General features: G+C 36.2%; 2 protein-coding genes across 2 annotated transcripts in view; both read left to right on the top strand.

Moving 5' to 3' along the window:
• LOC113756713 (calcineurin B-like protein 7) overlaps positions 1 to 6,559 on the top strand; it is a 42,302-nt gene extending 35,743 nt beyond the window's left edge. The window contains exon 12 of the mRNA XM_027300275.1: positions 6,494 to 6,559. Within this exon, the coding sequence (XP_027156076.1) occupies positions 6,494 to 6,559 (66 nt within the window). The remainder of the gene's footprint in view (positions 1 to 6,493) is intronic.
• Positions 6,560 to 8,903: 2,344 nt separating this feature from the next.
• LOC113756706 (zinc finger BED domain-containing protein RICESLEEPER 2-like) lies at positions 8,904 to 20,846 on the top strand. Its single transcript, XM_027300273.1, has 7 exons — positions 8,904 to 9,115; positions 15,434 to 15,751; positions 15,957 to 16,014; positions 18,873 to 19,258; positions 19,347 to 20,110; positions 20,161 to 20,696; positions 20,787 to 20,846. The coding sequence occupies exons 1-7, from the start codon at positions 8,904 to 8,906 to the stop codon at positions 20,844 to 20,846; spliced, it is 2,334 nt and encodes a 777-aa protein (XP_027156074.1).
• Positions 20,847 to 24,665: the final 3,819 nt, after the last annotated feature.

The raw sequence follows: 24,665 nt of genomic DNA, 5'->3' as shown, positions 1-24,665 counted from the left end.
TCATACTTTTAAGATCCTCCGACTCCAAGTAATTAATATGCAGGCTCCACCCCCTTTCGGCCAAACTGCAGGGCGCCAATTTTCAAAAGCTAACACTACTAAACGATTTTACTTGCTCATGATGGACTACTAAAACATTGCTTGATCCGTCCCCAAACAAAGCTTGAGATAACAATACTAAACGATGTTGCTTGCTCAAAAAATGTTAGTATTGTAATGAAGATTGAAAAGAATTAGCACACCCATATGGGAAAATGTCCATTAAGTCGAGTATGTCCTTGGTCAATTGGATGGAATGGCTAAAAGAAACGTTCTTCAAGGTTTTTAGTAGTTAAAGAAACCATTTCCTTTAGCCAACCAAACCCTAGAAAATAAGGGAGAGAACAAATCAATTTCCTCAAAAACGACTTCTAGGAAAATATTTTCTTAAAGAAAAACTTGTACCTTGTAGCAAACGGATTCTAGAAGAAACTTAGCTAACAGTCCAAACATTGGGACCAGAGTGGTGATTAGCCTAGCATACTGTCGATCGACTACTGGGAAAAACACATGCAAATATTAAAAAATTGAAAAAAAAAAGTAGAAATTATTGGAATTAATAAGAAGAGAATAGAAGAAATTAGTGGAACTTTTTTGAAACTTACTGATTATCTATCTATAGTTTTAATGTGGTCAAAATACTGACTATACGGTGGTAAAAAAATAGAAAAAAAAGTGATACAGAATTTGAAAACCAAATGCCAAATGTCGTGCTATAGATATCCTATGCATATATAAAAAGCAATTTGCAGCTGACTCTTGGGAATTTTTCATCTGTCTTGTGGAGGGGTATTTCTGGGAGAGCAACATTGTGGTGGCAGAATTCCTGCAAAGAGTACAACCTAGGCATGGTTTGAGAAGCAGTGTTTTGTCTATGTTACCCTTTTACCTTAGTTGGTCACGGACTGTTGGGGATTGTAAACTATCCTATGTAGGGGTATTTTGGTCACAGAAGAACAGGGAAGACAATGGTACAGCCTGGCGTACAACATCCTAATGCTTCTGCCAATGTTGTATGCCTATAATGCCCTCTTAAGTGCTTATACAGCTTTTAAACTACGAATTCAATGGCTTAAGTATCTGTTAAATTTGTCATTAATACAAATAGAAAAAGGGAGTAAAGCTGATGAAACCACAGAATTGCAATTCAACTTCGATGAAGAATAGGAACCACACAAATAAGTAATGGGACTCAATTTAAGTGAGTTGTAATATGTGCAAGATGAAGGATCGTTTGGAGAGTGTCCTGAGATGAGAAGGGCATTCGAATTATAGAGTTGGAGCTCAATTCTACCTGAAATGGGATTCACTTAAATGAGTAATAAAACTATGTTGAAGAGAGCTTTAATGCAGCCTGCTTGGAAACCCACTTTTGTAACCGATGAAAAGTGTAAATGCAGGAAGTGAAGGTGTTGACCTTGGTGTTGGGTTTTAGGGACACTACGCAGCGGAAAAATAAAAATTTTTCCCTAAAACCATCCAGGAATCACCCTAGATTTTACGTATGATGTATAAAAAGTAGGGTTATAGGATTACCTTAATCCAAGCAGCGTCTCCCTGCAGCGTTGTTTGAGGATGGTCAGCCCTTGAGCAGTCCAATCGTCCTGCCTCTACTGATATCCACGCTAGAGCAACCCTGAGTCGTCTCACGAACTATGTATTGAAGAGCAAGAAAAAGTTGCTAGCCCTTCTTACTCTTATTCGAAAAATATGTGACACTCACAGATTCTCCCTTTTTCTATTTGTTACCTTCACCCTCTCGTATCTCAGCCAAAAAACTATTTAACGGAGAGAGAGAGGGATACCTGATAATATATGATGATAAGTCTCCTTGTCTGATTCAAAATCAAAAGCCTAAGACTTCTCTTCACTCAAGACTCTATCTATCATCATCTGATAGATAAGAGATAACCATTTACTCTTATTTGCTCAAATAGGCCTGGGATTAATTTTCTTTTAAAATTAAACCCCGATAATTCACATAGTTTCAATCCAGGATTAAATCTCTATTGCGTGTGACCCAATAGGTCCCGAATGTATTGGTAATAATTATGGTTTAATAATTAGATAAAATAAACTACTTTATTTTATCATAACTTATAATAAATAATTAACCCATAATTATAAATCACGAGCGGTGTCTAGCAACACATCGTGATTGCCCAATTATTCGGAATTAGTCAAGGGAATTTGACCTAACCTTTCCGTGAAAAATTACCGTGTAATTATTATCCTTTCACCAAAGATATCCAATTAGTCAGGAATAAGGAATAAGTGCCAATTCCCTGATGACTAATTAAATTTTCTAGTTCCCGAAATTTACCCTTAATTAGGTTAAATTGAAGACATTCTTCAATTTACCTAGTAGTCGACTTTAGGGTTAATTTCTCACTAGTGGCCATCCGGATATCAACTCCTTCTATCAGAGTGGTAAATCCTGTCTTGATCACCCATTTTCTTTACGTGCTTCACACTACATCCAACTTCTACATTTTAAGGTACTCACGAAGAGTAACAAGTAAATAGAGTCAAAATGTAGCGATTCACACTCAAGATACTATGGTGATCTCAAGTCGTAGGATCACTTACACAATTTTCACTAGAGATACACCATTGGCACTAGATAGATATCCTAACGGGATCTCTAAACGGATCATCCAATGCATTTGTACTTTTCAAATCATCTACACATTAGCCTAAGTATCTTCATACCATAGTTGATGAGAACAACCACTAATTACATTAATTAGAGGCTAACTGTGTACTAGTTTTATCGTACTAAAGATGTCCTATTTCATTAGTACAAAAACTAGGGCATTTTAATAATATTACTATAAATGTGATTGATATCTCATAGTCACCAACTCTTGTGACTATCATCACATTAGTAATATTATAAGGACTTTATCGGTTGTATCTAATATTTAACAGATAAATAAGAAGTTATTAAAATACAAAACATATAATAAGGAATGTATAAGATAAAAAACAAATACATTGTTTTAGGGCATACATTCCAACAATCTCCCACTTGCACTAAAACACATTATCCATGTTTTTCATCCCATAAGATAATACATGACTATCATGCTTCTTTTGAGGAAGAACTTTAGTAAGAGGATCAGCTATGTTATCCTCTGTGGAGACTCTCTCTATCTTTACATCATTCCTAGCAACAATTTCTCTAATCAAGTGAAATCTCCTAAGCACATGTTTGGATCGCTGATGAGACCTAGGTTCCTTGGCTTGAGCTATAGCTCCATTGTTATCACAGTACAAAGTGACCGGATCAACAATGGTTGAAACCACACCAAGTTCAGTTACGAACTTTTTGATCCAAACTGCTTCCTTAGCTGCTTCCGCGGCCGCAATGTATTCAGCCTCTGTTGTAGAATCTGCTGTGGTGTCTTGTTTGGAACTCTTCCAACAGACAGCACCTCCATTAAGAGTAAAAATGAAGCCTGACTGTGATTTACAATCATCCTTATCTGATTGAAAACTCGCATCAGTATAGCCTTTGAGCTCTAACTCACCCTTTCCATATATTAAGAACAAATCTTTGGTCCTTCTTAAGTACTTAAGAATGTTCTTAACGGCTATCCAATGACCCTCACCTGGATTAGCTTGAAATCTGCTTGTGACACTCAGAGCATAGGAGACATCAGGTCTTGTACATAACATAGCATACATAATTGATCCAATTGCTGAAGCATATGGAACATTGTGCATCTTGTCAGTCTCAACTTGTGTCTTTGGACACATGTTTTTAGAAAGGCTTATACCATGAGTCATAGGTAAATTACCCCTCTTAGACTGATCCATGCTAAACCTTTTTAGCACTTTCTCTATGTATGTAGATTGTGAAAGACCCAGTAGCCTTTTAGATCTATCCCTATAGATCTTAATGCCTAATATATAGGCCGCTTCTCCTAAATCTTTCATGGAAAAGTTCTTCGACAACCAACCCTTTACCGATTGTAACATCGGTATATTGTTTCCCATTATTAATATGTCATCTACATATAAAATAAGGAAAACAATTGAACTCCCACTAACTTTCTTATACACACAAGGTTCATCCGGATTCTTGAGAAATCCAAACTCTTTGATCGTCTCATCGAATCGGATATTCCAACTCCTAGATGCTTGCTTAAGTCCATAAATAGACTTTTGTAGTTTACATATTTGACTAGGATTTGGAGATGTAAAGCCTTCAGGTTGTGTCATATACACATCCTCATGCAATGTCCCGTTAAGGAACGCGGTCTTTACATCCATCTGCCAAATCTCATAGTCATGATATGCTGCTATGGCAAGCAATATCCGAATGGATTTAAGCATAGCTACTGGTGAGAAAGTTTCATCGTAATCGATTCCCTCTTTCTGCTTGTAGCCTTTGGCTACCAGTCTAGCTTTATAGGTAACCACATTACCATCCATGTCAGTCTTCTTCTTGAAGATCCATTTACACCCTACAGGTTTTATCCTTTCAGGTGGATCAATTAAGGTCCACACCTTATTGTCATACATGGAATTTATTTCAGAATTCATGGCTTCTAACCATTTAGAGGAGTCTGGATTACTCATTGCCTCTTGGTAGGTGGTAGGTTCGTCATCTTGAATGACTAGAACATCATTGCTATGGCTCACAAGAAATTGGTATCTCTTGGGAGTTGAGCGTGTTCTTACTGACCTACGAACCCCTTGTGTATTAACAGCTTCAGTATCTACCCCATCATTATGTGGTTGAAGCTGTTCTTCATGAGATCGTTCAATGTTTGTTGGATGATCCTGAATTTCTTCAAGATCTATTCTACTCCCACTGTTTCTTTCTAGAATGTATTCTTTCTCTAGAAAAATAGCATGTTTTGAGACAAACACTTTTTGCTCAATTGGATTGTAGAAATAGTATCCTATAGACTCTCTTGGATACCCTACAAACAAACATTTGTCAGATCTAGGTTCAAGCTTGTCTGACTCTGCCCTCTTCACATAAGCTGGGCAGCCCCAAATCTTCATATAAGACAGATTTGGTTTCTTTCCTTTCCATATCTCATATGGTGTGGAGTCGACAACTTTAGTGGGTACTCTATTAAGAGTGTAAGAGGCTGCATCTAATGCAAATCCCCAAAACGATTTTGGGGCACTTGAGTGGCTCATCATAGAACGAACCATATCCAATAAGGTTCGATTTCTCCTTTCAGATACACCATTTAACTGTGGTGTACCTGGAGGAGTCCATTGTGGAACTATTCCATTATCCTTTAAATAAACTCCAAACTCGTCATTTAAGTATTCTCCACCACGATCAGATCGTAGTATCTTAATACTTTTATTGGTTTGTTTTTCTACTTCATTCTTGAATTCCTTAAACTTTTCAAAGGATTCAGATTTGTATTTCATTAAATACACGTAACCATATCTCGAATGGTCATCTGTGAAGGTGATGAAGTATGAAAAACCTCCTCTAGCAGTGATCGACATTGGGCCGCATACATCAGTATGTACTAGCCCAAGTAAATCACTGGCTCGTTCCCCTTTTCCAGTGAAGGGCATTTTGGTCATTTTGCCAAGTAAACAAGCTTCGCATGTATCATATGATTCATAATCAAATGAATCCAAGTATCCGTGTTGGTATAACTTGGAGATGCATTTTTCATTTACATGACCAAGCCTACAGTGCCAGAGGTAGGTTTTATTTAGTTTATCTGTTTTCATTCTTTTTCCACTCACATTGAGAATTTGATGATCAAGATCTAGAATATATAAACCGTTATTCCAACTTCCAGAACCATAAAACACACCATTTTTAGAAAAAGAACAACATTTATTCTCCTGGGTTATCCGAAACCCATTTAAATCCAAACAGGAAATAGAAATGATGTTTGTAGTAAGTGCTGGAACACAATAACAATTCGATAATTCTAAAATCAATCCACTGGGTAAAGTGATATAATAAGTCCCTACAGCTAAAGCAACAACTTTTGCTCCATTGCCCACACGTAGGATGACTTCTCCTTTTCCCAGCTTTCTACTGTCCCTTAGACCCTGCATAGATGTGCAAATGTGAGAACCACATCCGGTATCTAATACCCAAGAGTCTGATTTGGAAGTAGACACATTAATCTCAATCATATATGTACCTGATGATGAAGCTTCAGCAAGCTTCTTTTGCTTCAGGCTCTCCAAGTATGACTTGCAGTTCCTTTTCCAATGTCCAGTTTGATTACAATGGAAGCAGGTTGCTTTGGACTGATCCGCCTTTGCCTTTTTGGGCTTTTGGGTGGGCTTGTTTTTGGATTTCTTAAATCCCTTTTCTTGCCTCTTCCTCTTCTTAGAGGAAGTAACGACAAGCACACCAGTAGAGCCTTTTCCCTTTTTGATTTCTTTCTCAGCAGTTTTCAGCACATTCAACAATTGAGGCAAAGTGTGCTGTAGATTATTCATTTGATAGTTCATAACAAACTGTGAGAAAGAATCTGGCAGAGATTGGAGCACTAAATCAACATTCAGCTCCTGATCCATCTTAAAACCTAATTCGGCCAGCTTTTCAATTAGCCCAATTATTTTTAAGACATGCGGAGCAACAGGTGCTCCCTCTGCCATCTTGCACCTGAACAATTCTTTAGAGGTATCATATCTAACCGTCCTCGATTGTTGTTCAAACAACTCTCTCAGGTGTTGTACAATATCATACGCCCCCATGTTCATGTGCTGCTGTTGAAGCTGAGGAGTCATGGAAGCTATCATGATACATGAAGCTTCCCTATTGTCATCCTTATGTTTCTTATAAGCATTTCTAACAGCAGCAGGTGCAGTAGGTTCAGGCTCTTGAGGCATAGGACCATCAAGTACATACTCAATTTTCTCATGAGTGAGAACGATAAGGACATTACGATGCCAATCAAGAAAGTTTGTGTCGTTGAGTTTGCAATCAGTAAGAATAGTACGAAGGCTCAAATTGTTACTCATTCTACAACAAAATGAAAGATAGAATTTGTTAAAAAAATGTTTTGTTTAATAAAATCATAAAAACTTCAAAATTATGATTTTATTTCCACTATTTTTTTTCAAATCAATTACCCTTCAAAATTGATTCGGGAATTTCTAAAATTCCATAGTGGCTAGAATCCTATCTTAATTTATTTCGACCTTGAGTGTGTCCCAACAAATCGAAAATAATTATGAAAGGTAGGTACTTTTACCAATTACAACTTATTGTAATTCCTAGATCAGTTGGGTGTCAACTCTTGACTTTAAATCTCTATGAATCAACCCAACACTTGCCTCTAAAATTAATGATTTTGAGTGAATCCCAACAAATCATAATTTTAGTTAAATCAAACCCATCATTCTTGAGATCATTTCCCATAGCAAAAACACGTAGTAAGTAAGGCAGCCTTGGGTGAATCCCAACAAGCTAGCACTTAATAACTACTCTAGTTTTAGACTATAATGATGGAAGGCATTTTATTGATTTAATATTATTGTTGAGGGATTTGTCTCCTTTTTTCCAAAAATATTTTATAATTATAATTTGGAAAAATTGCTCATTTGGTCTCATCAATAAACATGCATATAACTATATCAAACTTATAAACATGAATTTAAATCGTGGATGGTTGTGGATATTCCTAGACTAATTTCCCCGGCCATTAGGAAAATTAGCATGAGACTAAAACCTTTAATCTCGCGACGAACCCCTTCGTTGTAGTATGCCTTCTTTCTTCTTTTCAAAGTAACAATTTCTATATAAATAATATAAATTCCTATCATCTATTCCTATCTATTGTACATTACAAATAGTATAGAAGAAACCCCGAGTTACATTCGGGGGGAATTTAGATGAGAAAAGAATTTACAATTAGAAAATAAGAAAGGCAGGACACGCAGGCCCTATTTTAAAATTAATTACAACCATTCAATCTTAGAATGATTGTAACCATCCAAAATACCACAATCATATTGCGTACTATATCCACAACCATCCACCATGCATTTTCACGATTTAAACAACTTTAAATAAAAGAAAAGCATGTAAAATAAGCAATCTCAATTCATGGATTAATTGGATTTAATTCCTAAGGTCCCAAACAAATTTTGGGTCCATGCATACGCAAGAAATATTGGTAAAATTAAATTTTATTAGGTCAACTTTATCCTCAACTAATTTGAGGAAAGAATGGGAAAATAATTCAAATTAATCAAATTAGTTCTAAATTAATTCCCAACCTAATAATATATGAAATAAATGATTCCATAATACATTTTAACAATTAAAATGGGATTTAATTCAGAAGATTGCCAAAAGTTCAAAACTTCAAGTTTTAGAAAAAAATATTTTAGTTTCCTAAACCACTCTTGCAATCGTTTTCTAGAATCACTGGCTACCACCACTGGCCACCATTTCTACTGTCACCATTACTGGGTTCTGCACTTATCACCAGTGGCAACGGCTCCCAGCAGTAGCTCCCAGGTGGTCGCAACAATGGAGCTCAGCTACAGCAGCAACCTGCTGCAACTTTTCCTTGCATAGGTTGCTGCTGCAATTTGCAGCAGTTTTGATGCATTCTCATGCCTTAAAAGCTCTTGGTTTGCTTACCTAGCAACCACCAAGAGCTATAGCAACTTTCCACCACCACCAAGGAAGCCTCCCATGGCCTCACATAGCAGCGGCAGCAAGCGGCAGCCCTTGGAAGATCGCTGGCAGCAATCACTCGCATGACCTTGCGGCTCCCATGGCCTGCTGCTGCTTTTGGTCGCCTGTTTGCTGGACAGCGGAGCTACCACCGCAACAGCCACCACCACTGGAGTCTCCACTGACCACCAGTGGCAGCGGCTCCTGGTAGCAGCCATCGGAGGTCATGGGCAGCAACCGTGAGGAGGCTGCTGTGCCCTGGCCGATGTCCGCAGCAAATCTGCTGCGCTTTTGTCCCAGAGAGCTCATAGCTCTGTTACCCAGCAACCACCACCAGGCGTGCATCTCCTACTGCCACCATGGAAAAACCACCATGGTCTCTCATGGCAGCTGCAACTGGCGGCAGCCCTTGCAGCCGCAACATCGCAGCAGCCGCAGGTTTGTAGATGCAAACCTGCTATATCGTTTTTTTTTTTTTTTTTCAATGATCATCTTGCAACTTTTGCAGATGATAAACTTACATCCACAAGCGAGGCAAATCCACGGAAAGGAAAAAAAAACATAATAGCTCCATCCGAGCTTCCATAAGAGCAGACGTACGTAGCTTCAAAAGCTTCGTAAGAAAACCTTTCCTTTTTTTTCTTTTTTTTTTTTTTAAAAAACAAAAAGAAAAACAATTCTCCAATAATTCCGCATATTCAATTAAATCCAATTAGGAATATTAATCCTATTAATCCATGAATCCAAAATTGCCTAAATCATACGTAAAATTCTTAGGGATGGCTCTGATACCACTGTTGGGTTTTAGGGACACTACGCAGCGGAAAAATAAAAATTTTTCCCTAAAACCATCCAGGAATCACCCTAGATTTTACGTATGATGTACTAGAAGTAGGGTTTTAGGATTACCTTAATCCAAGCGGCGTCTCCCTTCAGCGCTGTTTGAGGATGGTCAGCCCTTGAGCAGTCCAATCGTCCTGCCTCTACTGATATCCACGCTAGAGCAACCCCGGATCGTCTCACGAACTATGTATTGAAGAGAAAAAGGTGCTAGCCTTTTTCCTCTTTTCAAACGTATATTTTTCACTCTGTTTCGTGACAATCACAAAACCCTTTTTCTTTAGTATCTTCACCCTCTCGTATCTCAGCCCAACTGGGAAAAAACCAGAGAGAGAGGGATACCTGATAATATATGATGATAAGTCTCCTTGTCTGATTCAAAATCAAAAGCCTAAGACTTCTCTTCACTCAAGACTCTATCTATCATCATCTGATAGATAAGAGATAACCATTTACTCTTATCTGCTCAAATAGGCCTGGGATTAATTTTCTTTTAAAATTAAACCCCGATAATTCACATAGTTTCAATCCAGGATTAAATCTCTATTGCGTGTGACCCAATAGGTCCCGAATGTATTGGTAATAATTATGGTTTAATAATTAGATAAAATAAACGACTTTATTTTATCATAACTTATAATAAATAATTAACCCATAATTATAAATCACGAGCGGTGTCTAGCAACACATCGTGATTGCCCAATTATTCGGAATTAGTCAAGGGAATTTGACCTAACCTTTCCGTGAAAAATTACCGTGTAATTATTATCCTTTCACCAAAGATATCCAATTAGTCAGGAATAAGGAATAAGTGCCAATTCCCTGATGACTAATTAAATTTTCTAGTTCCCGAAATTTACCCTTAATTAGGTTAAATTGAAGACATTCTTCAATTTACCTAGTAGTCGACTTTAGGGTTAATTTCTCACTAGTGGCCATCCGGATATCAACTCCTTCTATCAGAGTGGTAAATCCTGTCTTGATCACCCATTTTCTTTACGTGCTTCACACTACATCCAACTTCTACATTTTAAGGTACTCACGAAGAGTAACAAGTAAATAGAGTCAAAATGTAGCGATTCACACTCAAGATACTATGGTGATCTCAAGTCGTAGGATCACTTACACAATTTTCACTAGAGATACACCATTGGCACTAGATAGATATCCTAACGGGATCTCTAAACGGATCATCCAATGCATTTGTACTTTTCAAATCATCTACACATTAGCCTAAGTATCTTCATACCATAGTTGATGAGAACAACCACTAATTACATTAATTAGAGGCTAGTTTACTAGTTTTATCGTACTAAAGATGTCCTATTTCATTAGTACAAAAACTAGGGCATTTTAATAATATTACTATAAATGTGATTGATATCTCATAGTCACCAACTCTTGTGACTATCATCACATTAGTAATATTATAAGGACTTTATCGGTTGTATCTAATATTTAACAGATAAATAAGAAGTTATTAAAATACAAAACATATAATAAGGAATGTATAAGATAAAAAACAAATACATTGTTTTAGGGCATACATTCCAACACTTGGTTGATCAGTCCTTGGTTTTGATGATTAACAAACCAAAATGTAGATTTGGACTAATGTTTTTATGTGAGAAATTTGTGAGAACATGTCATTGATCCAAAAGAGAATCGAAAAGATTTGAATTAAAGAGAAGTTAAGAAATATGAAGGTTCGGACGTAGAGGATCGGACGCTCGATAGAGGATCGGTCGTCCGACTGACGACGATACTCTTCGGACGCTTGGATCGGACGCTCATTCATTGCTTCGGCCGTCCGATACAAAAAGAATGAACGTTGAACATTCTGACTTCTATCGGACGCAGGGTTCGGAAGCAGAACAAATGGTTCGAACGTCCGATAGGTGGTTCGGACGTATGGTTCGGACGCAGAGCAAATGGTTCGGACGTCCGACAGGCCAACGGCTAGTTTCGACAGCATTTAATATTTGACCGTTGGAGAGCCTTTTGAAGCCATTTCTCACCTTCTATAAATACCCCAAAGCACAAGAAGACACAGACTTTTGGCCAACACTAAATACAAGCTTACAAGTGAGATCTTTGAGTAGAAATATTCTTTATTGGTTGTATAAGGGGTTGGGAAAGTTGGGTTGTGAGGTTGCTCAAGTGAAGGTTACTCTCTAGGAGGAGTAAAACTTTGGTGAAGGTGAACCCATCACTTGGAGTGGTAAAACCTTGATAAAGGTTGCCTCACTTGTATAAAGTAGTTCTTAATTGAGTGGGTAAGCTTTCAATTGTAGCTAGTTGAGGGTTTACTTGGAGAGTAGTAAAATTCCTTTGCTCAACCAAAGTATGTTTGGGGTGAGGAAGGAGTGAGCCTTCACTTGTACAAGTTGGTTAGCACTACCATCAATTGAAGAAACTATTTGGTGGATTCAACTCCAAGTTTGGAAGAAGCTTGGGAGTTTGATTGGTTTGAATTTCTTTTACTTTATTGTTACTCTATTTTTGTGCTTTAAAATTGCTTATATTCTTTGTCATTGTATTTACTTGACTACTTGTCTGGTTGAGTATTTTGGTTGTATTTGGTTGCATCGGGGCTTACAGAAGGATCATTTGCAGTCAATACAATTAACTTTAATGCTTTATTTAGCCTACTTGACAAAGCTGTTGGTTTGAGTATTTAATTTGTTATCATTGTTTTGCACTTGCATTTGTTGGTTGGAATTGAATTGTTGTTGGTTAGAACTAACAACTCTATTGTACCATCAGTATTATCAACCCAGACAATGATGCATTTGCTAAAACCATCTATAATAATATGGTGTCCTTATTGTCACTGCTATATAATTTGCTGGTTCTTTTGCTTTCATAGATTAGAATTATAATTTTGTACAATTCCTTTCTCACAATCCTACTTTATGACACACTATAACCGATCCAAGTACACTTATCACCATCAACATCTATACCTGTACACACAAAAACTAGCCCACAGGTCAAAACTCCCGTGTTGAGCCCGGGCAAACCCCCTAGCGTAAGAAAATATTTTATAGTTTCATGAAGATGTAGGTGGTGGGCTGGTGGCTTATAGAATGTGGTTTCTAGACAGACTGGGTCACTACCCATATCCGCGTACTTCCACGAACATATATGCTTCTTCAGAACAATTATATGGCAATGTCCAAGATCTCTCAACCTTCAATGATCAATTGTGGTAGACCTGATAATTATACTCAAAACCCAACAACTCACCCACTAATTTGAGAGGTTGGGTTGGGTAAGTTGGGTATTGGGTCAATTTTGGGTTAGATAATAAAAACTCACATATATTTTGGGCGGTTTGAATATTTGTATTGAGCACCCATTAACTTAAGTTAAAAAAACAAATAAACAAATTACAAAGGATGGGATATGGGATACAGAAACATTTCATTGTTCATGAAACAGCATGAGACATGAGCCAAAGCAGGGTCTCCATGTATGGATACTTAACAAAATTATATGAGTTACTTAACTATAATACTTACTTGCACGCGTCGACGTTTTATTATTTTCCTATATTCAGAGTATTCCACTCCTTTTACTTCCATAATATTTTTCGCCACTTCTTTTGTCATGCAATCAAATATAAGCCCATTTGGATTGTTATTTTTTGAAATTTTTTTTTAAAAAAATATACTGTAACAATTTAATGTATATGTAATAACAAAATAATAAAAAAATGCATTCAATAAAACATAAAATTTTTTTTGGGAAAAATAACAATCTGAGAAAGTTTGCAGACATCATATCATATGTGTGCCTTTCCCACTTCTTGCTGTACTAGTACGCTATTCCCATTCTCAGTTCTGGTAGACCAGCGCAGAATTGGACATTAAAGAGATCTTAATTGATCAAGGCAACTAGCCTTGCTTTCATAACACGATTCCTTCTTCATTTTATTTCAAAATACACACTACGCTAAATCCATTTCTGACACCACTAACCCACGCCAAAACCCCCCATCTCCTCCCATATCATACAAGATACATGTGTATTTTAGTGTGTTTATATTTGCAAAAATAAAGTATTCAAAATAGCTTAAAAAGTGAGTGTGTGTTTGTATCTGTGAGTGTTTTAGTGTGTGAAAATATGTCTATCTATGTGAAAATGTGTTTATGTGTGCGAAATTTTTTTTTTTGTATGTGAAATATATTTGAGAGAGTTTATGTATCAAAATCTATTAATTAATATATTGGGTCATATTTGGATCATGTGTTTGAGATGACCCAATATGACCCAACCCAAAATTAACTCAATCTAAAGTTAGGCGGGTTGGGTGTAACCCATTTAAATGAAAATCCAATATTAACCCTCTCAAAACTCGCCAAACCTGTCCAATTGCCAGGTATAATTGTGGTTACGAGTTCATGTCTTGCATCCTCCAGAAAATAAAGGGTTCATTCTCATAGTTTCGGTTTCCCTTGTCATAATATGCTTGCTCCTTCCCATCGATCGCTCCGGTTAATGCTGGGAAAAAAGTTCAGAATTTTCCTGAGCCTTGTCTTTTCTTGAAATATATGATTAGATTCTTTTGGTTGCATTACTAGTTTAATGAAAATCTAGAATGTAAGATCACTATATAAAATCCTATATCAGTAATACATATTTAAAGGAGCAAACAAACAAATTAGATCACCACCTGCTTACAATACAAAATAAAACAAAAAAGAAAAACTATTTAATTTTGAATTTACAGTTATCTTACACAAAGGTTGTCCACTAAATCATGTCAATAAGCTTGAATCCTTATGCTTTCAAGAGCTCCTTCCTTATCTTTGAGTTTTACTCTCAATTAAAATTAACTTTCCGCCATATCTAACTGGATGATGCTAGGTAGTACGTGGTTTCGGTATGCATATTTTTGTCTAGCACAAGCATTTGACCAAAGTTATAAATGGTACTGGAAAGTTGAGTGAGGGGAATCAAGTTCTTTTCCTTTCTTTTTTTTTTTAAAAAAAAAATTCATGTTCAAAACTGTTGGAAGAGAAATTAAAGATTCTGAATGTGGGAATACAATGTGTACAGCATTAGGAATTTTGAGAATTGTTGTGGTTAGCGTCACCTATGACTCAATGGTCAGCCATTGCTCGGTTGGATGCGACCGAAGTTTGCTCATGGAAATTTATTTCACGCGCCGCAGAAAATTTATGATGCTCGGTGTCATAGATGTGAGGGGTTTTGACTTTTGAGCCGGGAGAGGGGGCAGGAGCCGTCACATTGCAATCACTTGTAATGTTTTTGGACTAGTTGGCAACTCATTGCAAATTTCTTGCACATTTTTGTGACAAAAATATTATATTCAGTTACTTTTTATTAACGCATAGGAGAAAAAAATTATCATTTTATGTAAACCCTGTAGATGTTGATTGTGTCATAATTATGTGGCTTTTTTTAATGAATTAATCTTTTATATACTGACAGTGTATACACTTTCACCATTAAATGTATGATATATAATTCGAATTTGAATTTGAAACTCAAATTTTACTCTTTTTTTTGAAACGTGTTCCAAGGATCAAAAGTTCAAAGTCTCGTTAAAAAAAAAAAAATCAAACTTTGGAGGCATCAAACTCGATTTATTTTACTCGATCATCAACTCTGGTCAAGATAGATGCGTTATTCCTACGTAGGATGCCCTTCTCCTAAAATCTTAACTCCTAAAACACGCCAAAATAGGGCAAACAAAGCTCCTCTTGAATATTTTGATGCCATGCATCGTTTATCATCGCGCAAGAACACATGCTATCAAATTTTTCAGTGCCAAAACCAAATCAAAAAAACTAGGCAACAAGGGTTCGATGCATTCATCAGCCACCGAGGGATCGACACAAAAAGAAACGTTGCATTGTTGATCTATGATTACCTCAAATGTCTCAGGCTCCAGCCATTCTTGGACTGCAAGAACTTGAAACCCGGAGATGAATTGAAGAAGAACTTAGACATGGCAGTGCTCAAATCTAAGGTTGGAATTCCCGTGTTTTCACCCCATTTTTGTGAATCCTACTTCTGCTGTCATGAATTGTCCCTCATGATAGACTCAAACAAGAAGGTTATCCCGATCTATTGTGACGTAAAACCTAATGAGCTTAAGATTAAGGCTTGGAGAAGCTGCTCCACAGAAGATCTGGAAAGGTTTAATCGAGCCCTCCATGAGGCAAAAGAAAGGATTGCAATAACGTTTGATACATCCACGGGGTAAGTACATACAGAATTTGATCCATTAATTGTCAATTATGTTATGTCTTGTACATGACTGGATTCTTGAATAGATGTACGTGTTGATAAATTTCTTCTCAAAATTCTCCATCTGAATTTGCTTGGAATGCAGAAGGAAAACAAAACAGAGAAAAATCCCCTATACGCTGATGTAATGGTGGCTTGACTTCTCATATGTGTGCAGGAATTGGTCCGATTTCCTAGCAAAAGTTTCTGCTGCAGTCAAAGAGAACTTGGACGAGGTAGTAGAACTGTAGAAGGGGACACTCTGGAGCCAAAATGCATGCGAGTTGTTGAAGTTGTATACTTGCCACCTGTATGCATATGACGGAGAAAAACACATATAGCTTGATTAGACCCCATGGATTATCTATTTGTCTTCCCCCAAATAAAACGCATTTGACAAATTTATGTAGTTTCTGATATATTTTCGGGTTTCCTAGCTAATAGTTTGATTCTGTCAGTTTGATGTAATTGGTAGGGCCTTGGCTCTGTATCATGCTTATCGCTTAGTCATTTAAGAAAATGTCAGTTAATTTTCAGTTAAAAAAGAAGAAAATTAATTACTTTTCTTGATAAAATTTTTAATCATCATGTGGAAACAATATTACGCACTACACATCCTCCACCTCCTTCATCTTGATTCCCTTTTCGTAGAGTTACTTAAGAATTTTGATTTTGAGAAAGAAACTCCTCAATCCATTTGCTTCGTATTTAGAAACTGAATTACGTGATTGCGCAGGATCCCGCAGGATGTAGTTCAAGATCCCGCAGGATGTCTTTTTCATTCTTTTTAAAGTTTCTTCCTAGGAGATGCAAGGGATGAGATTTTCAAGGAGATCTTGATCCTTGCCTGGCAAATGATTGAAAAGGTTTTCTAACCTTTTTCAGTTTAGAAAATTTAATCATAATTTTATTTTTAACTTTTCATTGGAAGAAGTTATTATCTATTATTCACAAAGTAAGAGAAAGTCACTAGTAGAAACTCAGAGAACATTTAGGGACAAAACCAAGAACCATTGTGCCCAACAGAAAGCCGACTACTGAAAATTAAAGGTGTAAAATCTCTAATAAAACTCCATTCGACTAAAATTTATTTGGGCCATCAATCTAAAAGGGTTAATTTTATTTTGTAAGAGAAAGTCACTAGTAGAAAGTAAGAGAAAGTCACTAGTAGAAACTCAGAGAGCATTTAGGGACAAAACCAAGAACCATTGTGCCCAACAGAAAGCCGACTACTGAAAATTAAAGGTGTAAAATCTCTAATAAAACTCCATTCGACTAAAATTTATTTGGGCCATCAATCTAAAAGGGTTAATTTTATTTTGTAAGAGAAAGTCACTAGTAGAAACTCAGAGAACATTTAGGGACAAAACCAAGAACCATTGTGCCCAACAGAAAGCCGACTACTGAAAATTAAAGGTGTAAAACCTCTAATAAAACTCCATTCGACTAAAATTTATTTGGGCCATCAATATAAAAGGGTTAATTTTATTTTGTACCGTTCAAGATATCCACTTTTAGTCCCTTAACTTCAAAATATGACACTTTTGTCCCTAAAGTGTAAAATTTATCCCATTTAATAAGTAAAATCTATAAAATCTACCACACTTAATTATAAAGTCTGTTAAAGATTTTATACATTAGGGATTAAGGGATAGATTTTACTTAAATTTTATAAATAAATTTTATACTTTACAGACTAAATTATTACATTTCAAAATTTGGAAACCAAAGTAGAAATTTAGGTATAGTTGAAGGGTGGAAAGTGAAATTAATCCATCTCAAAAACATCTTATCTAGAATTATTAAGCATCCGTTATTTGATAAAAAGAAAATATTATTAAATAAAATGGTGGAAATTTTAACAAAATTAGATGGAAAATTTTATATATATTTCATAAGCATCCTGTTAGATATCATGCTCCACGAATGTTACTTAATTCATAAAAATGTTGATACGGATGATCCGAATAAGTTCATATTCCACTAGATAAGTTCCATGTATTGCGTCTAATTTTGAGTTCCCTAATACTCCTGTACCTGCTTATACGAAAAGAATTCTAACTTAAACATCCTTACTAACTCACTTTAACGGGATTCACGATATTTGATGAGATTATACTGAAATTGACGTTACAGGATTGAATCAATATCAATCAAAATCTTCACATACCTTGTGGTATAATTATTTCTTAACCAATTAACTACTGGGTTATTATAACTTTACTCCTTTAATATTCGGTGTCATTATCAATTTCCCCCTTAACGTTACCTTTTAGTCACTTTACCCCCAAGATTAATGGTCAAACTTAACGGAATTTGTTAATTAAAGTAAAAAGACATGTTTAGTCCTTAAAATTATTATCACTTTACCCCTATAAACTATAGCTTCATTATCAATTTATCCCCTAAAGTTATTTTTTAGGTAATTTATCCCACCATTAAACCAACTTAGTAAATTAAAGAACTTTAGAAGAAAGTACCCTCCTGTTTGTATAATAAAAAATTTAGAGTGGCTCTTCTACTTTTTAGTATCAAGAAAAAAAGTCAAAGTGTTAATCTCTTTCTTCTTGACAATCTTATTAATATTAAAAAAATAGAAAGATGGGGAGGAGGGGGGAGAGAGATAGAGAGAGAGTTCAATTCTTTTTCTTTTTTAATACAAGAAAGAAAGAATGAGAAAATCCTTTTATTTTTATGTTTTTGAATCTCTTAAAGTGAAAAAAAGAAGAATAACTATTCCAACTTTTTTATTTTTAATTATATCTAATAAAGGTAAATATATTTAAAAATTTTTGATGATACTAGTTAGATTAATAATGAGATAAAATGCCTAAAAAATAATGTTAAAAATTAAAGCGATTGTATCACTATAATTTTAAGAGATAAAGTGATAATAACAATGTGATAATGCTATAGAATAAAGGGGGTATTTTTGTCCAAAATTTTTTAACATGTTGAGTTGAATTACTTTTGGGGGTGACGTAAATAAAAAATAACGTTAAGGGGTAAATTGATAATAGTGATATAGTTTAAGAGGGTAAAATGATAATAACCCTTAAGTTAAAAAGGTCCTAATGGAACATTGAAAGTGCAGTGCAATCACTGCAAAGAACTATTTGCCAAAAGTCCATCTGGAGCTACTTCTCAACACAAGCGTCACCTCAAAAATTGCCTACAAAAGAGACTGGCTGTTGGGGAGGAAAATCGAAAGAGGCAGCAAGTGTTATCCTTTACCGAAGGACCCTCGGATGGTATAACTTCTATAACTAATTTCTCCTATGATCATGCTAAAGTACGAGAGTTAGCAGCTCATATGGTTCTTGTGCATGAGTATCCTTTCTCTATGTTGGACCATGTTGCTTTTAACAAGTTCATGAAAGCTGCATCTCCATTTTATAAAAAGATTAATCGGCAAACAGTAAAGGAAGATTGTGTGACTGCTTACATGCTTGAAAAGAGAAGGCTGAGAAATATTAAAAGGTACCAATAGGGTTAGTATAACCACAGATTTGTGAAAATCTGGTCAAAAAATTCAATACATGATTGTGACAGGGCATTTTGTTGATAGTGATTGGGTGTTACAAAAACGGGTTCTAAATTTTTGTAATGTCCCACCTCCTCACACGGGGGTAATTATTGCCAATGCTTTAAGTAAGTGTTTTCTTGAGTGGGGTATTGAGAATAAGGTTTCTACTATCACTGTGGACAATGCTTCTTATAATGATGTATGCATTAGGAGAGTTAAAGAGGATTTTTCTCTAAGAAAAAGGTTGAGCATTGGAGGAAAAATTTTTCATATTAGGTGTTGTGCCCATATACTTAATTTGCTTGTTCAAGATGGGTTTAACCAAATTGTTGATGTGATTGATGTTGTTCGAGAGGGGATTAAATATTTGAAAATTTTAGAGTCTCGTCTCAATGAATTTGCCAAAATAAAAAAACAACTTCAATTGCCTTCTAAAAATCTCATTTTGGACTGCCCAACTAGGTGGAACAACACTTATTTGATGTTGGCTTCAGCTCTAGAGTTTAGGGATGTATTTCCCAGGTATGGGGACATTGATCCTGGGTTTCACTATGTCCCAAGTGAGCACGAGTGGATGAAAGTTGAAGAAGTTTGTAAATTTTTTGGTATTTTTTATGAGATCACCAATATTATTTCTGGATCCGATTACCCAACAGCTAACCTTTTTCTTGTAGAGTTGTATAGGATTAAAGAGCTATTAAATGAAAAAGCTCTCGATTTTTCTGATCATATTAGGTTTACGGCTGAGAGTATGGCACAAAAATTTGACAAGTATTGGAGTGAAAGCAAGCTATTCTTGATCCGAGGTACAAAATGGTCCTTGTTAATCATACTTTCCTAGTTATTTATGGAGAAGATGCAGCCCCTAGGTATATTGATGAGATTAGATGCATTCTTTATGACCTCTATAATGAATATGTGGATGCTCACATCTCATCTCATGGTGAGGAACCACAAAGGGAAGCTGGAAAACGAAAACATGCAGAACTTTCAAGTAAATCTACCCAAGGGGCTGCTAAAAAGCTTGGAGTTAATGTTTTAACAGGGAAAGAAAAATTTCAGATGATTGTTAGTGAAATTGACAAGACTCTCCCTGAAAAATCAGATTTAGATGTCTATTTGGAAGAGGGCGGATATGTTTGTGATGCAAATGCAAATCTTGATGTCCTGAGTTGGTGGAAAGGGGAAAGATGGAGGTTTCCTATATTGTCAAGATTGGCAAGTGATGTACTCGATATTCCAGGTACAACCGTGGCGTCCGAATCTACTTTCAGTGCTGGTGGTAGAATAATCGATGATATGCGTGCTTCTATGTCTGTTGAAACGGTGCAAATGCTACTTTGTGGGAATGATTGGATCCGCAATCTTCATGGGTTAAAAAACAAGTCTCGTGTAAGTAAAATATATCTTCTACTAGTTGTTTATTTTGGCAGCTCATTTTATCTTGTTAGGAGTTGTAACTTTCTTGTTTTCGTTTTGTAGGAACCACTCGATATTCCCGAATCATCTACAATTGAAGAAATTGATCTTCCGGACATTTGAAGGCTATTTTCTAGAATATGTGATGCTGTTTCTTGTGATTTGTAAAGTTGGACTTGTGAAATGTACTATTTCTTGTGATTTCTGAAGGGGTTGCTGTACTTTGTCTTGTGATTTCTGAAGTTGGACAATTTTTAGCTATGTAGCAGTGTTTTACATAGTTATTTGGCTGTAGTTTGTGTGTTTATTTGGCTGGACAAAACCTGTTATGATATATTGGCTCTTATGGATGTTGTCTCGTATGGAATTAGGTTGTAGTTTGTGTATTTGTTGACTTTTATTCCTAGAGTTTGTGTTGTATGGATGTTATGGTCTTATATGTTGTCTCGGATGAAATGTGGTTAGAGTTTGTGTATTCTTGAATGAGAATGGCATTGCTTGCCAATCCTAGTAATTTTTGTTGATTTTGGATAGCTTAACTCTGGACAAATTTTTGGATCTATTAAATGGAACTATGCTGGAGCATGACTTTGTAATAACTGATTGCTGGACAAATATTTCGAAATCGAGCCTCAAGCCTCAAAATCGAGCTCGGACAGATATTTCGAGCTTGAGCTCGAGCTCGTCCGAGCCTGGCTCGTTTGTGATAAACGAGTCGAGCTCGAACTCGAGTTCGAGTCACATTTCTATTTTTCGAGTCGAGTTCGAGTGCATATCATGGCTCGTCCGCACGGTCGAGCGAGCTCGAGCCTGGCTCGAATTCGTCACGAGTCGAGCTCGTCGTTCAGATACTCGGCTCGATTAACAACACTGTCCTTAACTAGTAGCTAGACAAAAACACATTCCCTTTGCCCATTGTAATTGGAGACATTATTCCACGCATGCTCTTTATTTAATTTTTATGTGAAAGGCACTTTCACTTTATTTAATTTGTAAGTTACAATTTGATTCAATCAATAGTCATAGTGATATTTTTTCCTCAGGAAAAGTAGGCTTATGTTCAATACAAAATATTTTACATCTTCTACTCAACATGTAACTAAATAATCTTATGACTGAGTAAAATTAAGTCAAAATAATTATATTCTATGAAAGTTATTAAATTGAAAGATACTAAAATGCATTAAACAAGTTTTTTTTTCAAAGACTTTTTATGAGTCTTAATTAGACAAAGGATATCTTCAAAAAAATTTAAAAAAAGAGAAGGTATATTTGTACCATTGAAGATACTATTTGATACTGGCTGAATCATCAAATGTCAGTCCTAGTGCAGTCTTTTAGATGCATTAATCCCTTGTGTTAGTAAGGAGTGTTAAGCCTGTTTGATAACCCTATTCAGCACTTAAATTTAATGGATTCAAATCCGACAGGTGTCGGGCCTGCACAATAATAATTACTAAAAAGTCCTAATTACCACCACAATTAATTATAGAACAAATTCAAGTACTGGAGCAGGGACTCCAGGTGTGCAATGGGTTACTTGATTCACCCTGTTCCCGAAGAGTTTGCTTGATCCGATATACCAGAATTGTCTATAAAAATACTAAGTTTGCATACAATGACAAATAGGGTCGATTCCACAGGTAACGGGTAGGAAGTTGTTTCTCTCCAAGTCAATAGAATAAAAGAGAGGGATAGTTAATGGGATGAAAATAAAAATAAAATAAATAAAATTCAAAAGCTAATTCAACAAGTTCAATTTAGTAAAAATAGCAATTAATAAAATTCTACCTAAAGGATCAACTGCTCAGGCACGGTCCTATAAATGATCATCGATGCAAATATATTTCATTAATCTGTCACTAGATTGGTTATAGCTATCAACAAACTCTGACAACCAGTTCTTCCTTACTTTTTTGACAGTCATGGTACGACCATTGACTGCTTCTCTAACCAGAAAATAACCCTAGATACGACCGTAGGAATTTAATTATTCAGTTGCATTAAAGTTAGAAGAACCCAACCCTGACCAATAAGGAGGGCACGATATTGGAGGGCACGATATTAAAGTTATCTAGTCCCTCAACCCGCTCACCTAGTTCATGGATAGAATCTTGGAGGGCACGATATTGGGAATCCCCAACAGGAGGAGCATAGTAAGAGGAGCACGCCACGGCGACGCGCTGTGCGCAGCAGACTAACAAGAAAAGAGGAAACGAAAAAACTGAAACTAAGACAAAACAAAGGAAATTGAAAAGTAGAAACTAAAACAGAGGAAATTAAAAAGACCAGACAAGACAAGAAAAGAGAAAAGTAGAAAAGTGGGGGTAGAGAAGGTCCTGATCAATTTTTTTGACTTTCATTGTTGCAAAGGTTGGAAGGTGTGGGCACGCCTTGGAGGTCGAGGTCTTCTGATCACCAAATTTTACAATTGTCCATGTGCGGTGAGTACAAGGCGTGTCCGCGCGGGCACGCCTTGTAACATGAAGTCTTCTGCCCATAAATTTTTTTGCTCCCAACCTAGAATAAAACTACACAGAAACACCCATTACCTACAATAAAGATTGTTTATCAATAGGAACCTAAACCCACTGATCTTGAACACACAAATATGAAATAAAACACAATTGAAATCCTTGGATTGCCTTCCAAGTAGCGCCTTTCTTTAATGTCTTTGGCTAGACACTATACACATCTCTTCAGTCTGGATGTAATTCAATTTTTCTTGTAATCTGTGGCCCCTCCTCCGGGATCCAAATAGCCATTGAATGCAACATTTTTCATTAATTTCCTATCCATTTTCACCTCATGAATTGCTTTCATTCCATGATACTTGTTCGCAGCAACTTTGAATTTATTCCTACAATTAAACTCAGAAAATTCTTGCACAGAGGGATCGGTAGCATGAATAACAAACACAGAATGAGAGTTAACAAGATGTTTTATTGTATCAAAAGTATTAAAGTAGACTGTTTCTCCATCAAATTCCATCGTGAGAGTATCCTTACTAACATCAATCTTAGTCTGGGCAGTACTCAAGAATGACCTTCCTAATATAATAGGTGATGGATTTGGGGCACTTCTATCATCATGTAAAACACATAAAAATCAGTAGAAAAAATTAATCCATCTACTTGAACTAAAACATCCTCAACTATTCCATCCGGATAAGCAAATGTACGGTCAGCCAATTGAATTATTATCCCTGTTTCCTTTAAAGGTCTTAAATTTAGGGAATCATAGATTGATTTAGACATCACATTAATAGAGGCCCCTAAATCTAGCATGGCATTTTCGATATTAGAACATCCAATCTTACAGGGGATAGTAAACATACCTGGATCTCCGTATTTAGGTGGTAGTTTCCTTTGCAAAATCGCTGAAACGTTCTCACCTACCACAATTTGTTCATCCCCCCTCAATTTCTTCTTGTTGACGCACAAGTTTTTCAAGAATTGAGCGTATTTTGACACTTGCTTGATTGCGTCCAACAAAGGGATATTGATTACCACCTTTCGAAACACCTTTAATATCTCTTTTTCCTTATTTTGCTTCTTTGTCTTTTTCAACCTGCAAGGAAAAGGAGGTAAGTTAGATTTAATAGGAGTTGAAGGAGTAAATTTTACCTTAGGGTCTTCGCGAATGCGCCCTTCTTCTTCAATCTCCTTCTTACTTTTTCTTTTCGAATTTACCAACTTAGGTCCCTCCACCTCTTTGTCACTTCTTAATGTCATGGCACTTACATTCCTGGGATTTGCCTCGGATTGTGATGGCAATTTCCCATAAACGTGGGAGTCCAGGCGATTAATGGCAGTTGCCATTTGACTCATTCGAGTCTCCATGTCTTTCATGCCTGCTCTGGTGTCCTGCTGGAACTGAATAGTGTTCGCGACTAGGGCCCTAGTCTCCTGTTGGAGCTGAGTGGTAATCGTGGCTAAACTC

The sequence above is a fragment of the Coffea eugenioides genome, chromosome 2, assembly GCF_003713205.1.
Source record: "Coffea eugenioides isolate CCC68of chromosome 2, Ceug_1.0, whole genome shotgun sequence".
In the NCBI taxonomy this organism is placed as follows: domain Eukaryota; kingdom Viridiplantae; phylum Streptophyta; class Magnoliopsida; order Gentianales; family Rubiaceae; genus Coffea; species Coffea eugenioides.
This window is presented reverse-complemented; position numbering and strand designations above follow the sequence as displayed.

Coding starts and splice junctions, on each gene's coding strand:
- LOC113756706 (XM_027300273.1), top strand. CDS start 8,904: ATGGGCAGCAACCGTGAGGAGGCTGCTGTGCCCTGGCCGATGTCCGCA. Junction 19,259..19,346: donor AGGCTGAGAAATATTAAAAG/GTACCAATAGGG, acceptor TTTTGTTGATAG/TGATTGGGTGTTACAAAAAC. Junction 20,697..20,786: donor GGTTAAAAAACAAGTCTCGT/GTAAGTAAAATA, acceptor TTCGTTTTGTAG/GAACCACTCGATATTCCCGA.